The 15,525-nt window shown below is 44.3% G+C and overlaps 1 protein-coding gene across 1 annotated transcript in view; it reads left to right on the forward strand.

Moving 5' to 3' along the window:
• Nucleotides 1-15,525, forward strand: part of LOC139378707 (dedicator of cytokinesis protein 4-like) — a 135,425-nt gene that overhangs the window by 26,793 nt on the left and 93,107 nt on the right. Inside the window, exons 2-5 of the mRNA XM_071121124.1 lie at nucleotides 9,582-9,665; nucleotides 14,185-14,225; nucleotides 14,528-14,583; nucleotides 15,179-15,275. Coding sequence (XP_070977225.1) covers nucleotides 9,582-9,665; nucleotides 14,185-14,225; nucleotides 14,528-14,583; nucleotides 15,179-15,275 — 278 coding nt within the window. The remainder of the gene's footprint in view (nucleotides 1-9,581; nucleotides 9,666-14,184; nucleotides 14,226-14,527; nucleotides 14,584-15,178; nucleotides 15,276-15,525) is intronic.

The following is a 15,525-nucleotide window of genomic DNA, read 5'->3' on the forward strand; positions in this document are numbered from 1 at the left end:
TTAACTGCCTTGTTCAGGGGCAGAATGACAGATTTTTTGTTACCTTGTCAGCTCTGGGATTTTATCTTGCAACCTTTTGGTTACAAGTTCAACGCTCTAACCACTAGGTTACCTGCCGCCCCATTACTCCCCCAAGTTTCCAGTAATAGGCTACACCAGTGGTTCCCAACCAGGGGTACTAGGACCCCCTGTGGTTTCTTTGCCTATCAACAGTGGATACTTAAGAAGAAGGGGGTATTTCAGGGGTACTCCGGGCATAACAAGATTCAGTTGATGATATCGTAACCGAAAAAGGTTGCGAACCACTGGGTTACACAATAGGCCTTGTTGTAACTATATGTGCGAAGGCCAAGTAAAATGCAGGAGAAAGCGCTCACTATTCAACATGGGAGAAAGCGCTCACTGAAGATTCAGTTCAGCACCTTGGAGAGCGCCACTGCAGCGGCCACTGTCAAGCATATGAAACCCATCAACGTTTTAGCGTGCAACTAGAAAAACTAAGTTGGCTAACTTACTGTCTTCATGTGGTATGTCGTATTCGTCGTCGAACGATGAGCAAATGGCTGTTTGCAGACTTTGCATTCCACTTCTTTTTGCCGTCATCCTTTACTGCAATGAAATGCTGCCCGACCGCAAACCTTTTCTTTCATTTAGTCTAAAGTAGGTCTAATATGAGTATCTAGTAGTTACCGTATGTACCGGGAAGCAAGTCTTAGGCTACAATTAGGCTCATTTGCACGTGCCGTCTGCAAAACAATCAAGTGAATGCACAGTTTAATGAAAGGGGTTGTTTGGCATTATATGTTAATAGTAATAAACCAAAGAATTTGGGGAAACGTATTTGTTATAAAATGTTGCACCGTGGTTCCTACATAATATAACCATATACAATTTCAGTAGGACATAGGTCTTAAGAGTGATGGACTGTGCCTTCCCCGCAGCCTCCACAATGGATTAGTGTGTCTCGTGTGCCATGAAAAAAAACGTATATACTTGCGACTGCTCTACAAAAAAAAATCTCTGTCGAACAACAGCCTATCGACCAAACAAACCAGACGACTAAATGGGGTCAGCCCTGGGCTGCTTGACCACTTCCTGTCTGACTTCCCTCAAACATTCAAGTAAAACCAAGTGAAGAGGAAAAGTCAGTGCGACATTTCTTAGGGGAAATGTCACTTCAATGGTCAACCTCACACTCTCTTACGAAGACTTTCATTATCCTCAAAAGGTAGCGCTCCACAAAGATCACTCACAGGCAGGATATCTCTTCCTCTGTCCTCCCCTCTCAGCTGGATGTGATGAGGCGTAGGCACCTGTGTGTTTTCAGTCTGCCACACCGTTGACATGCAGTACTTTGTGAAGTTACAGCATCGACACCATCACTTTTCAGTGTCAAAATGCAAAGTGAGTGAGAGTAGAACACAGAGAACTCAATGCCCCCTCCACACACATACAATGCCCCCCCCCCCCCCCCCCCCCCCCACACACACCCTAGCCAGTCCACAGAGAGAGGCAGTAGGCAGGCAGATTAGGCCTGAAACTGAGAATGAGGTGAAGTGGGATTGCTTTGCATTGGACTCGCTCTGACCTATATACCCCTTTAATCTGAGTCATGTATGATTTCCTCTGCCTGGCCTAGTCATTAGGCAGGCTGTCACCATTTCACTGGTTTCATGGCATTATTTAAGCAATATGGGACCTCTGATCTGGTCAACAAAGATGAGATGTTACACTGTCATTACTGTTTATGTTCGCCGTGACATTATGCAGATGTTAAACAATCCATTCATTTTTTAAATTTTTACTCTATTTTCATGTATGATCTGAAAAAAATCACCCGCTACTGTGCTGATTACAATCAGGCTATGTGGTTTATTGCAGAGATTTTGTCCGTGTTTGTGTGTCATCTTCCTTGTCTCGATGCGGCGTACCATACGCGGTAAACACACTGTGCGATTTATGCGATGTCGTTCAGGCCTAGACGCGTTTCTCAGAGCCATGGGAGCTCTTTCTTTACGAGAGGCTTTAGTTCGTGCTAATCACGCACTGGGAGAGATCTGCATGCTATAGCAGCCACAGCAGAACACTCAGTTCCTCTCAGACTTCCTTTTTAATGAGCAGAAATATAATGGGCTCGAAAAGGGTCTCACAGGATGCTGCTGAAAGGTGGCGGACACACACACGTTATCATGCACATGTAGACAAACACACACACACACACACACACACTCACACAATTAGCACCTCTCTTAGAGCACACTGCTCTCCGGGGCGTCGTTCAAACTCATAATCTTGCATTTTATGAATACATTCAGACCAGAGCGAACAAAGCACCAACCAAGCGGAATTTCCATTTTACTCTTTGTGAGGTCTTGCATGATTTACTTGCATTGACATTTGTAGGAGGAAGCCTATTGCGTGGCTTACATTTGTATTGATTGAACATTATGCATCCCGTTATGATGTTATTTTGCTCACAGTTATTTGTAGTAATTACATTGTTTTTTATTTATTTATATTCCGTGCGTGGCCTTGCCACCACATGGAAGCTATACACTTATCTTTTACGAAAGCTCATTGTGAGGTGTTGCGATTCGAGGGAAGGCTATTGTTGCCAGCGAGCGCTTGTACCCCGAGCCTGCTTATCGCTGTTATCTCGACATACAAAGGCATCGAAAGGACAACTGGAAATGGAAAAGGAGAAATGAAAGCCGTTCCTCATGAGCGATTTCGCCATCTTAGCTTTTGTTGGCCTGTCTTTCCCTCTCTAGCACAGATAGAGAGCGCCTATATATATATCTGTAGCTGACGCATTGTGGCGCAATGTGGGTCTTCTCCGTATCGTCTGGATGCTGTGAGGCAGGCGTGTGTGTGTGTTTGTTTGCTGTGAGGCGTGCGTGTGTGTGTGTGTGTGTGTGCATATACTCTGCTGTGAGGCAGGCGTCTGCTGTTGCCTCCTCTCACGCTGTCAGCCCCTGTTGATTCCACCTGCTTTAAAATGCATAGCGGCCTCTTACGGGGTCGAAGCTCATCCCCAGGAGATCACCTTTGTCAAAGAGAGCAGAGCGCCGAAGCGCATCGGCACTTATTTAAGTCCTGTCTCGGTTTTACAGCGCTCTGTCAGATGACCAGGCTTGGCCCAAAGCTTCGTGCCCCTTTGTCTCACTGGACTGTGGTGCGCGTATGCACACACACACGCATGCACACACATACATTTCTCTGCGCCAAAGCTGCTTAGTGTGTTTGGAGGGGCTGAGGGCTGTAGGCATGTGTACTTAACCACGGGGGCTGAGTCATTGCCTTGAGTCAATAACACAGTGGAAAAGTATATTAGGAATGGGTATTTAAAGACGCATCTGTTCTCCGCATTGAAAAGAATGTCCAACTGTAATGTTTCCCTAGAACTGGGATATAATGGGTTGGGACCCATTCAAACAACGTGGTTAATGCTGGGTTACTCTGTCATGTTTATTCGCATAGCTAGAATAGAGAGTATTTTGGTCCGGAAAATTGCACAGGAAAGCGATATGAAGACGGTCTTAGACTTGGACAGAACAGATGTTGTCTTTGTTTCGATTGGGGCTCCACTGTAATGCATAAATAATAATTTTTCTCTACCCGTGTCGAAGCCACAATGGCATGCCTGTACCAACTACCAGCCCTATGCTAGAGAACATTTAGGATCTGTTCAGAACTTTGAATAAATCACTGATTCTATAGGGACTTTGGATATTCTAACTCTGACAGCAGAGTTCCCATTATGAAACCCAACAGTTTCATGGTTATCACGTCAAACCCAAGCAGATGGCTGTGGTTTGAGATGTAAATTCTGCAGACGCCAGAGTATAAATAAAGCAGGATTTAACCATCCTCTACTCGCAGCCTTACACATAGCGATGGAATAGAAAAGGGAGGAGAGGAGAGGGAACGAGAGGAGGGATGGATAAGAGCAGGGGAAAAGCGAGGGATGTCACCTTCCATTTTGAATATCACTTACTGCTGATGAATTGTTTTGTAACTTCCTGCAACTCATTTGCGGGCCCGTTCTCTCCATTATTTATTAACCTGATTACATTACATTACATTATGTTCCAGTATGTGTGGATTGTAGTAGGAATCCAACAACTACACATCTGAATAATGCAAAATGCACGCTGGCTCATTTCTGGCAGCAGGGTCAATGGACCACCCGTGTCTGTGGCGACAAATTAGCATATTAATGATGTGTTGAATAATTGATGACGGAGGAGTGGATTACGAGTGTGATTCGTTGTCGGAACACACATCAGAGAGAAAGGGGGTGAGGCTGGGCTGTTTAGTGCACTTTTATGGAGCCTTTTGAAATCAATTTGCTTGTCTGGTTGGAGTCAACTGAAGGTTGTTTTTCTGTTTATTTTGTCAGATACTCTCAGTGGTGTAAAGTACTTAATGAAAAATACTTTAAAGTACTACTTAAGTCATTTATTGAAGGGGGGGGGGGGGGGGTATCTGTACTTTACTTTACTATTTATATCTTAGACAACTTTTACTTCACTACATTCCAAAATAAAATAATTTACATTTTACTCGATACATTTTCTCTGACACCCGAAAGTGCTAATTACATTTTGAATGCTACCAGGACAGGAAAATTGTCTAATTCATGCACCAAGAGAAAATCCCTGGTCATCCCTATTGCCTCTGATCTGGTGAACTCACTAAACACAAATGCATAGTTTGTAAATGATGCCTGAGTGTTGGAGTGTGCCCCTGGCTATCTGTAAATAAAAAATTAACAAAATGGTGCCGCCTGGTTTGCGTAATATAGGGAATGTTTAATTATTTTTGCTTCTCTTTCAATACTGTTTATATTTTAGCAATCACATTGTCACGACTTCCGCCGAAGACTCCTTGTTCGGGCGGCGTTCGGCGTTCTGCGGTGGACGTCACCGGCTTTCTAGCCTCCACCGATCTACATTCCATTTGTTTTGTCTGTATTGTACACATCTGGTTCCCATTACGTTTGAATTATTTCCCTATTTAACCCTCTGGAGCCATCATGGTTTTGTGCGTGTTTATTGTTGTCAGTTGTCTCGTTTATGTGATTCTGGATCTTCGTTTCTCCTTCGTTGGAAGATTATCCTTGAGTAAAGTTTATTACTCATCTCTGTGTCCTGCGCCTGACTCCGCCTTACCCTCATCACCCCGACTATGACACACATTTACTTGTGATACTTAAGTATATTTAGAACCAAATACTTTTAGACTTTTACTCAAGTGGTATTTTACTGGGCGACTTTCACTTTTACTAGAGTCATTGTCTATTACGGTATCTTTACTTTTACTCAAGTTTGACAGTTGGGTACTTTTTCCACCACTGGATACTCCCTGTACTAAGAACTGACTATGTATGTCTCGTTGTCTTCTCGGAATATTCTGTCTGGCACATGAAACCCAACCGTTTCATATTCTTTTAAAGTAACCTTTCAAACGTTGTTGTTATGCCTGCCACACTCAATCGGGAGCTACTTACCTTTTCCACCGGGCATGGTTTGAACACATACCTAGCTAGCTGTGAACCTGATATTGCTTGATTCAGTATAACCTGTGGAACCCAGTGCCTTTGACCACAACTCAACAAACTACACCAAAGCCTGTCTGAACCAGTGGTCTGCATCATGTTCCTATAAGGAGCTTAGAGGGAGTCCAACAAAAACCAACTGTAGGATCATTTGACAGGCCTTGACTCCAAATGGCAGCCTAAAGCACATGTAAGCCTAATTCACACAAACACTCTTTGTACCGATCTGCCTGCTTTTCCCCATCCACCCAGGGCAGAACACTGAGAACACAGTACACAGTCAGTCTTCTCTCTGGCTTTGGGGGACTGTTTTAGGATTAGGGCAAGGTGAGAATGGCAGTCACACGTGGGTAGATTACTGGGCGTCAGTGCGACTAAGTCTCCACTTTGACTCAGGAATGGAGCATAGTTACCTACTTCCCGTTTGGACATACAGTTGAAGTCGGAAGTTTACATACACTTATGACTTGGAGTCATTAAAGCTTTTCAACCACTCCACAAATTACGCGTTAATAAACTATAGTTTTGGCAAGTTGGTTAGGACATCTACTTTGTGCATGACCCAAGTAATATTTCCAACAATTGTTTACAGACACATTATTTAACTTATAATTCACTGTTTCACAACTCTTGTGGGTCAGAAGTTCACATACACTAAGTTGACTGTGCCTTTAAACAGCTTGGAAAATTCCAGAAAATGATGTCATGGCTTTAGACATTTCTGATAGGCTAATTTGAGTCAATTGGAGGTGTACCTGTGGATGTATTCCAAGGTCTACCTTCAAACTCAGTGCCTCTTTGCTTGACATCATGGGCAAATCAAAGGATATCAGACAAGACCCCAGAATTTTTTTTTGTAGACCCCCACAAGTCTGGTTCATCATTGGGAGCAATTTCCAAATGCCTGAATGTACCGCATTCATCTGTACAAACAATAGAACGCAAGTATAAACACCATGGGACCACGCAGCCATAATACCGCTCAGGAAGGAGACGCGTTCTGTCTCCTAGAGATGGATGTACTTTAGTGTAAAAAGTGAAAATCAATCTCAGAACAACAGCAAAGGACCTTGTGAAGATGCTGGAGGAAACAGGTACGAAAGTATCTATATCCACAATAAAACGAGTCCTATATCAACATAACCTCAAAGGCCGCTCAGCAAGGAAGAATCCCCTGCTCTAAACCCCCATAAAAAAGCATGGGGACAAAGATGGTACTTTTTGGAGAAATATCCTCTGGTCTGATGAACCAAAAAATAGAACTGTTTAACCATGATTACCATTGTTATGTTTGGAGGAGAAAGGGGGAGGCTTGCAAGCCGAAGAACACCATCCCAACCGTGAAGCACGGGGGTGGCAGCATCATGTTGTGAGGGTGCTGCAGGAGGGACTGGTGGACTTCACAAAATAGATGGCATCATGAGGAAGGAAAAATATGTGGATATATTGAAGCAACATCTCAAGACATCAGTAAGGAACTTTAAGCTTGGTTTCAAATGGGTCTTCCAAATGGACAATGACCTCAACCATACTTCCAAAGTTGTGGGAAAATGGCTTAAGGACAACAAGTCAAGGTACTGGACTGGCCATCACAAAGCCCTGACCTCAATCCTATAGAAAATGTGTGGGCAGAACTGAAAAAGCGAGTGCGAGCAAGGAGGCCTACAAACCTGACTCAGTTACACCAGCTCTGTCAGGAGGAATGGGCCAAAATTCACCCAACTTATTGTGGGAAGCTTGTGGAAGGCTACCCAAAACGATTGACCCAAGTTAAACAATTTAAAGGCAATGCTACCAAATACTATTTGAGTGTATGTAAACTTCTGACCCACTGGGAATGTGATGAAAGAAACTAAAGCTGAAATAAATAATTCTCTCTACTATTATTCTGACATTTCACATTCTTAAAATAAAGTGGTGATCCTAACTGACCTAAGACAGGGAATTTTTACTAGGATTAAATGTAAGGTATTGTGAAAAACTGAGTTGAAGTGTATTTTGCTAAGGTGAATGTAAACTTCCGACTTCAACTGTAAGCTTTACATCTCAAATCTGAAGGAGCCATGGATTTATATGACGATCTCGGTCATAGTTCTGTCCAGTACTTTTAATTAAGTTTGTGACTTTTATCCCAGTTCCTGAATTCCTGTGTGTCTTTACGTAATGTCTAAGTTAGTTCAGCATGAACGAGGCTGCCTGGTCAGAAATAGGAACAGCCATTTGCCCACGAGTAGATGTGTGTCACAGCAGAGCAGAGCACAGCTTGTCGTGACTGAACTCCTGCCTCAGACCATGCCGACTGGAAACATGGGCCCTGACCCTGTTTGACAGGTTCATGTACACATATCATACCAGTGCGTCTGTGGTTTTGCTATATTTGTGTGTGAAGCTTTTTTTATACCCCAGTTCATCTTTTTCATTACGCTGTGGTGTGTGTGTGTGTAGGTGCCAGGCTTTGGACTTCCGTTTGCGCTCTATCTCTTCTCTCGGTCCCCTTCTTTCGTTCCTGCATGTGTTTGTGTGTGTGCGTGTGCTGTCCTCTCTCTCCTGCCTTTAAGGTGGCACTTCTTCCACTCCCCTGGAGAGAAAATAAAAAATCTATTCCCGCTGAGTGAACACCTTACAAGTGCCAACATCTCTGGAAAAGAGCCATGGCAGTTAGCAGACAGACAACAGCTGGGGGATGGTTCATGAGGAAGTGATTCAGCTCTATCAAAACTCTACTCCAAGCTGCATAATTTAGTACACTGCAGCTGGAAAACTCGACTTGTAAAATTCTTGCATTAGACTTGATGTGTTTACCCCCCAACCCATGTGCCCCATGAAATGAAACTCTCTCCAAACACTTTTCTCTGACCAATTTCGTGATATCCAATTGGTAGTCACAGTCTTTCTCATCGCTGCATCTCCCGTACGGACTCGGGAGAGGCGAAGGTCGAGAGCCGTGCATCCTCCCAAACACAACCCAACCAAGCTGCACTGCTTCTTGACACAATGCCCGCTTAACCCGGAAACCAGCCACACAAATTGGTCGGAAGGAAACACCGTACACACTGCGCCTGGCTCGCCACAGGAGGCGCTAGTGCGCGATGGGACAAGGACATCCCTGCTGGCCGAACCCTACCCTAACCCGGACGACGCTGGGCCAATTGTCCGCTGCCACATGGGTCTCCCGGTTGCGGCCGGCTGCGACAGAGCCTGGACTCAAACCCAGAATCTCTCGTGGCACGGCACCACTCGGGAGGCACTTGACTCTTCCTCATTTCCATGTTGTAGTACTAACCCTATTAGTTTCCCCCCACCCGAGTGTGTCAGTGTGTGCCAGCTTGGAGAATTCTCTGACTGCTGCTGTTATCATGTCCTGTCTCTCAGAACCACAGAGAATGGCATCTGTCGACACTCCTCACTACTAACCCAGCTATTAGATGCTGTTAGACCAAAGTGCTCTGTGCTGATCGACAGAGATGTTACTCTCTTTCTCTCTCTTGCTCGCTTGTTTGCTCCCTCTCTTGCTTTCTCTCTCTCTCTCTCTCTCTCTCTCTCTCTCTCTCTCTCTCTCTCTCTCTCTCTCTCTCTCCCCCCATCTCTCTCTCACTCTCTTTCTCTCTAAATGACAGTGCTTCTCATCAGCGAGAGTCCTACTCTAAGCCTCCTCAGGTGTTGCCTCCCTCCTCTACAAGAGCGCTCCTAGCAGAAAGACCCAGGATGACATTAAATTCCCAGCTTATTTTCCCTCCACTTCAGCCTGACACCCAGAGGTGTACTCAATCTACCAGCAGTCAGCAGGCTATTCTCTTCTCTCTTTCCCTCTGCCCAGAGAACACTAGAAACAAATCACCGCACATTTTCAAAGTCAAGACAGTTGTGCTTGGATTCAATTCTAGTGACATGAAAAGAGAGTGATTTTTTGGGGGGACTGTGTGTGTGTGTGTGTGTGTCGATTTGGTGTGTGTGTGTTACCTACTTACGTTCGTAAAAATACACACAGGTATTAAAGTATGTATCTTATATTGTGTTTCAGTGCTGGCCAGTTTCCGAGGGACGGTCCAGCATGGCTTGCCATTGGAGATTGGGGACACGGTGCAGCTCCTGGAGAAATGTGAAGGTAACTGATAACCTCTACTCATTTCACACCCATATAAACCATGATCCCCCCTTCGAGCTTCACAGACTCACAGATGGGCTGCTACTGCTACTTGGGCTGTACGTTTCCACGTTTCCTTCCCCAGTCTGTCCCTCTAGGAGTATTGTGTTGTACATGAAATGTTAATAGACTTTCTTCTTCTTTTTTTTTTTGTACTTGATGAGATTGTGGAGGCTTTCAGTTTGCTACTGTTTCCTGTGCCGCAAGAGGGAGAAGCCTTTAGTTCAGTCTTCCCGCCCACATTGAGCTCAGAGTGTGTGTGTGTGTTTGCTTGCCTTAGACACAAAGACTGAGAGCTTGTGTGTGCTTGCTTGCGTGTGTGTGTGTGCACAGGAGAGGGTGTGTGTGCTTGCTGGTGTATTGCGAAGGAGTGTGTGAGCCTCAAGGTCAAGGCCGAGGCACTCACACTCACACACCAAGGTTCATTTTTGACATAGTTTCAGACAGAGCAGAGCAGGCGCCCGACACACATTCCTGTTTCTACCCAGCTTACTTACACAGCATTGACGCAACCTTCCTCCCTTCTCAGAGCGGCACAATCTCACTTCCTGTTGTTGCTCAAGGCCAGACAGACAGACGACAGATCCGTCTGAGATAGCTGATGATGCATTCCAAACTCACCCAAGGAAATGATCTGACATCTAGCACACAGCCATGCATTCTCCATAGACAAACATTGGCAGTAGAATGGCCTTACTGAAGAGCTCAGTGACTTTCAATGTGGCACCGTCATAGGATGCCACCTTTCCAACAAGTCAGTTCATGAAATTTCTGCCCTGCTAGAGCTGCCCCGGTCAACTGTAAGTCCTGTTATTGCGAAGTAGAAACGTATAGGAGCAACAGCCGCAAAGTGGTAGGTCACACAAGGTCACAGAACTGGATCCCAGAATGCTGTAGCGCGTAAAAATTGTCTGTCCTCGGTTGCAACTCTCACTACTATTGTTCCAAACTGCCTCTGGAAGCAACATCAGCACAAGAGCTGTTAGTCGGGAGCTTCATGAAATGGGTTTCCACGGCCGAGCAGCTGGACACAAGCCTAAGATCACCATGCGCAATGCTAAGATTCGGCTGGAGTAGCGTAAAGCTCGCCACCTTGAACTCTGGAGCAGTGGAAACGCGTTCTCTGGAGTAGAGGTCGACCGATTACGATTTTTCAACGCCGATACCGATTATTGGAGGACCAAAAAAAGCCGATGCCGATTGATCGGACGATTTTTAAAATGTATTTGTAATAATGACAATTACAACAATACTGAATGAACACTTATTTTAACTTAATATAATACATCAATAAAATCAATTTAGCCTCAAATAAATAATGAAACATGTTCAATTTGGTTTAAATAATGCAAAAATAAAGTTTTTGGAGAAGAAAGTAAAAGTGCAATATGTGCCTTGTAAAAAACCTAGCGTTTAAGTTCCTTGCTCACAACATGAAAACATATAAAAGCTGGTGGTTCCTTTTAGCATGAGACTTCAATATTCCAAGGTAAGAGGTTTTAGGTTGTAGTTAATATAGTATTTATATTTCTCTCGATACCATTTGTATTTCATATACCTTTGGCTATTGTATGTTCTTATAGGCACTTTAGTATTGCCAGTGTAACAGTATAGCTTCCATCCCTCTTCTCGCCCCTACCTGGGCTCGAACCAGGAACACATCGACAACAGCCACCCTCGAAGCATCGTTACCCATGCAGAGCAAGGGGAACAACTACTCCAAGTCTCAGAGCAAGTGACGTTTGAAACGCTATTTGCGCGCACCCCACTAACTAGCTAGCCATTTCACATCGGTTACACCAGCCTAATCTCGGGAGTTGATAGGCTTGAAGTCATAAACAGCTCAATGCTTGAAGCACAGCGAAGAGCTGCTGGCAAAACGCACTGTTTGAATGAATGCTGTTTGAATGAATGCTCACGAGCCTGCTGGTGCCTACCATCGCTCAGTCAGACTGCTCTATCAAATATCAAATCATAGACTTAATTATAACATAATAACACACAGAAATACAAGCCTTTGGTCATTAATATGGTCGAATCCAGAAACTATCCTTTTGAAAACAAAACATTTATTATTTCAGTGAAATACGGAACCGTTCTGTATTTTATCTAACGGGTGGCATCCATAAGTCTAAATATTGCTGTTACATTGCACAACCTTCAATGTTATGTCAAAATTACGTAAAATTCTGGCAAATTAGTTCGCAACGAACCAGGCGACCCAAACTGCTGCATAGTCAGCTCTGTTGCAAGAGAAGTGACACGATTTACCTAGTTAAAATAAATTCATGTTAGCAGGCAATATTAACTAAATATGCAGGTTTAAAAATATATACTTGTGTATTGATTTTAAGAAAGGCTTTGATGTTTATGGTTAGGTACACGTTTGAGCAACGACAGTCCTTTTTCGCGAATGCGCACCGCATCGATTATATGCAATGCAGGACATGCTAGATAAACTAGTAATATCATCAACCATGTGTAGTTAACTAGTGATTATGATTAATTGATTGATTGATTGATTGTTTTGTATAATATAAGTTTAATGCTCGCTAGCAACTTATCTTGGCTTCTTACTGCATTCGCGTAACAGGCAGTCTCCTCGTGGAGTGCAATGAGAGGCAGGTGGTTAGAGCGTTGGACTAGTTAACTGTAAGGTTCCCCGAGCTGACAAGGTAAAAATCTGTTGTTCTGCCCCTGAACAAAGCAGTTAACCCACCGTTCCTAGGCCGTCATTGAAAATAAGAATGTGTTCTTAACTGACTTGCCTAGTTAAATAAAGGTGTAAAAAAATATATTATTTTAATTTAGGCCAAATCGGCTAGGCCCCTTAGTTCCAGTGTAGGGAAATCTTCATGCTACAGCATACAATGACATTCTAAACAATTCTGTGCTTCCAACTTTGTGGCAACAGTTTGGGGAAGTCCCTTTCCTGTTTCAACATGACAATGCCCCCGTGCACAAAGCAAGGTCCATACAGAAATGGTTTGTCGAGATCGGTGTAGAAGAACTTGACTGGCCTACACAGAGCCCTGACCTCAACCCCATCAAACACGTTTAGGATGAATTGGAACGCTGACTGCGAGCCAGTACTAATCACACAATATCAGTCTCCAACCTCACTAATGCTCTTGTGGCTGAATGGAAGCAAGTCCCCGCAGCAATGTTCCAAAGTCTAGTGGAAAGCCTTCCCAGAAGAGTGGAGGCTGTTATAGCAGCAAAGGGGGGACCAACTCCATATTAATGCCCATGAGTTTGGAATGAGATGCTTGACGAGCAGGTGTCCACATACCTTTGGTCATGTAGTGTATGTGTTCGGTTTGGATGAAGGGAAGAAATAAAATATGTACCAGTCCCCACAACTCAAAGGCAAGACAGGGTGTTGACAAGAATGTCTATCTATTCTGTACTAGAGAGGAGATAAGTTACTATAAAAAGGGCTTCTGCCAGTGCAGTGTCATCAAGTTGCTACTGTAGTGTGATAGGTAACATACATCTTCTCTGACACTCTGGCCAATCAAAAACTAGAAAGAGCTCTAAAGAAAATGCCTAGCAGAGGTCCTTCAGGAGGCAAGACCACAAGTCAGTGGCAGCAGTGAGGCTCATTCTCACCTTGTCTCTAACACTCTCACCTCTAGCACTGTCACAGACAGGTGTTGGACCAAGGAGCACATTATGACCTTAGGTTACTAGTACTACTGACACTCCCCGGTACTACTTACAGTCCCTGGTGCTACTGACACTCCCCGGTGCTACTTACAGTCCCTGGTGCTACTGACACCCCCTGGTGCTACTTACAGTCCCTGGTGCTACTGACACCCCTCGGTGCTACTTACAGTCCCTGGTGCTACTGACACTCCTCGGTGCTACTTACAGTCCCTGGTGCTACTGACACTCCCCGGTGCTACTTACAGTCCCTGGTGCTACTGACACCCCCTGGCTCACCAGCCTGGCCGGTGGCCACAACAAATACTGTAACACCGTGCCTGGTAGGCTGCAGTAAACAGTGCAGTGACAGATACGGCCTCCCGTGATAAAGTGTTCCAGCTGGGCGTTTTGTTTTACAGCTCGGCAGCTCTACGACTGGTGTGGTCGGAGCTGAAGTGGCGATGCTTCAGTAACCCGGGGCCTCTGTCCCAAATGGCAACCTATAGCCCATAGGGCTAAAGTAGTGCACTATAGGGACTAGGGTGCCATTTGAGACACAACCCCAGTCATTTGTTTGGCAGTGATAGGCAGACATTACTTAACCAGACAGCTTTTTCTCCACCCCCATATCAGATGCTGTAGAGATGGAATGAAATTGATTATTTGGTGGTTGACATTTTAACTGAGAGCGCAGAAGAGCCAATCTACAGAATCATAATAGGGCTGCTATCTATTAGTTCAGTGGACACACACACAATTTGATAGAAGGAAAGATAGCGGATCTGAAAGTCACGGTGACGCAATGAAAATGTGATTTTTTTTGTTTTCTCAGGCTGGTACAGAGGTTTCGTCCATAAGAATCCAAATGCCAAGGTGGGTGAGACTCTTTTGTGTGTTATTGAGGCTGTCAGTGCAGCTGCTCTTTTCAGATTCAGAAATATCAGCTCTCTGCTTGGATCTGAGGGCTGTGCAGCAAGCAGGTCAATATGGAGAGGCTCATAGTTTAATAATGTCATGTTGACACATGCACACACACACACATACACACATTTAATTTGTATTGATTATATGCATAATTTACACTCGCTAACAGAATGTGTTAATGGTAGTGCCGTTTAATGATACAGTTAGAATGACATTCACCATTCATTAGCTTGTTTATTCTCTCCCCCCAGGGTATTTTCCCATGCACTTACATTCACTTGAAGAACGCCCATATCAAGAACAAAGGGTAAGTAATGAGTGCATTGTGTGTGTCTGTTTCCGTGTGTGTGCATGTGTGTGTGTCTGTTTCAGTGTGTGTCTGTTTCCGTGTGTGTCTGTTTCATTGTGTGTCTGTGTCATTGTGTGTCTGTGTCAGTGTGTGTCTGTTTCAGTGTGTGTGTGTGTGTGTGTGTGTGTGTGTGTGTGTGTGTGTGTGTGTGTCTGTCTGTCTCTGAGAAGGCAAACAGCCTTATTAGATCAGCCAGTCTTGGGCGGCAGGGTAGCCTAGTGGTTAGAGCGTTGGACTAACCGGAAGGTTGCAAGTTCAAACCCCCAAGCTGACAAGGTACAAATCTGTCGTTCTGCCCCTGAACAGGCAGTTAACCCACTGTTCCTAGGACGTCATTGAAAATAAGAATTTGTTCTTAACTGACTTGCCTAGTTAAATAAAGGTAAACAAAAGTGAGGGAAGTTTGTGTCATTTCTGTGGAAAGGTTAGATAAACATTAGATTAATGCCATATTAACAGAACAGAGGTTGAGTGCTTCTTCTACCAGCCTCTCATAATGACACTGCATTATTATCTGTATGTATGTGTGTGTTTCTCTCTCTCTGACCCACAGGCAGTTTGAGACTGTCATCCCGACAGAGGACTCTGTTATCACTGAGATGACATCCACCCTGAGAGACTGGGGGGCCATGTGGAAACGGCTCTACGTGGTAAAGACTGTTCAACACACACATGTAGGAATGCGTGCAGGAATTCGCACAGACTTGCATGAATTTACACATAAACACATGCATGCAAACACGCACACACGTATGTGCATGTCTCTGTGTGTACCACACACCTGCAGAGAGGAGAATAGACCTTTCAACTACTGGGCAATGTGTTTCCCCTGCAGCAAACAGTGGAAGCTTTTTTTCTGCTTATTAATTACTAATCTTGCTTGTGTTTGTGTCCCTAATA

The sequence above is a fragment of the Oncorhynchus clarkii genome, chromosome 21, assembly GCF_045791955.1.
Source record: "Oncorhynchus clarkii lewisi isolate Uvic-CL-2024 chromosome 21, UVic_Ocla_1.0, whole genome shotgun sequence".
Classification (NCBI taxonomy): domain Eukaryota; kingdom Metazoa; phylum Chordata; class Actinopteri; order Salmoniformes; family Salmonidae; genus Oncorhynchus; species Oncorhynchus clarkii.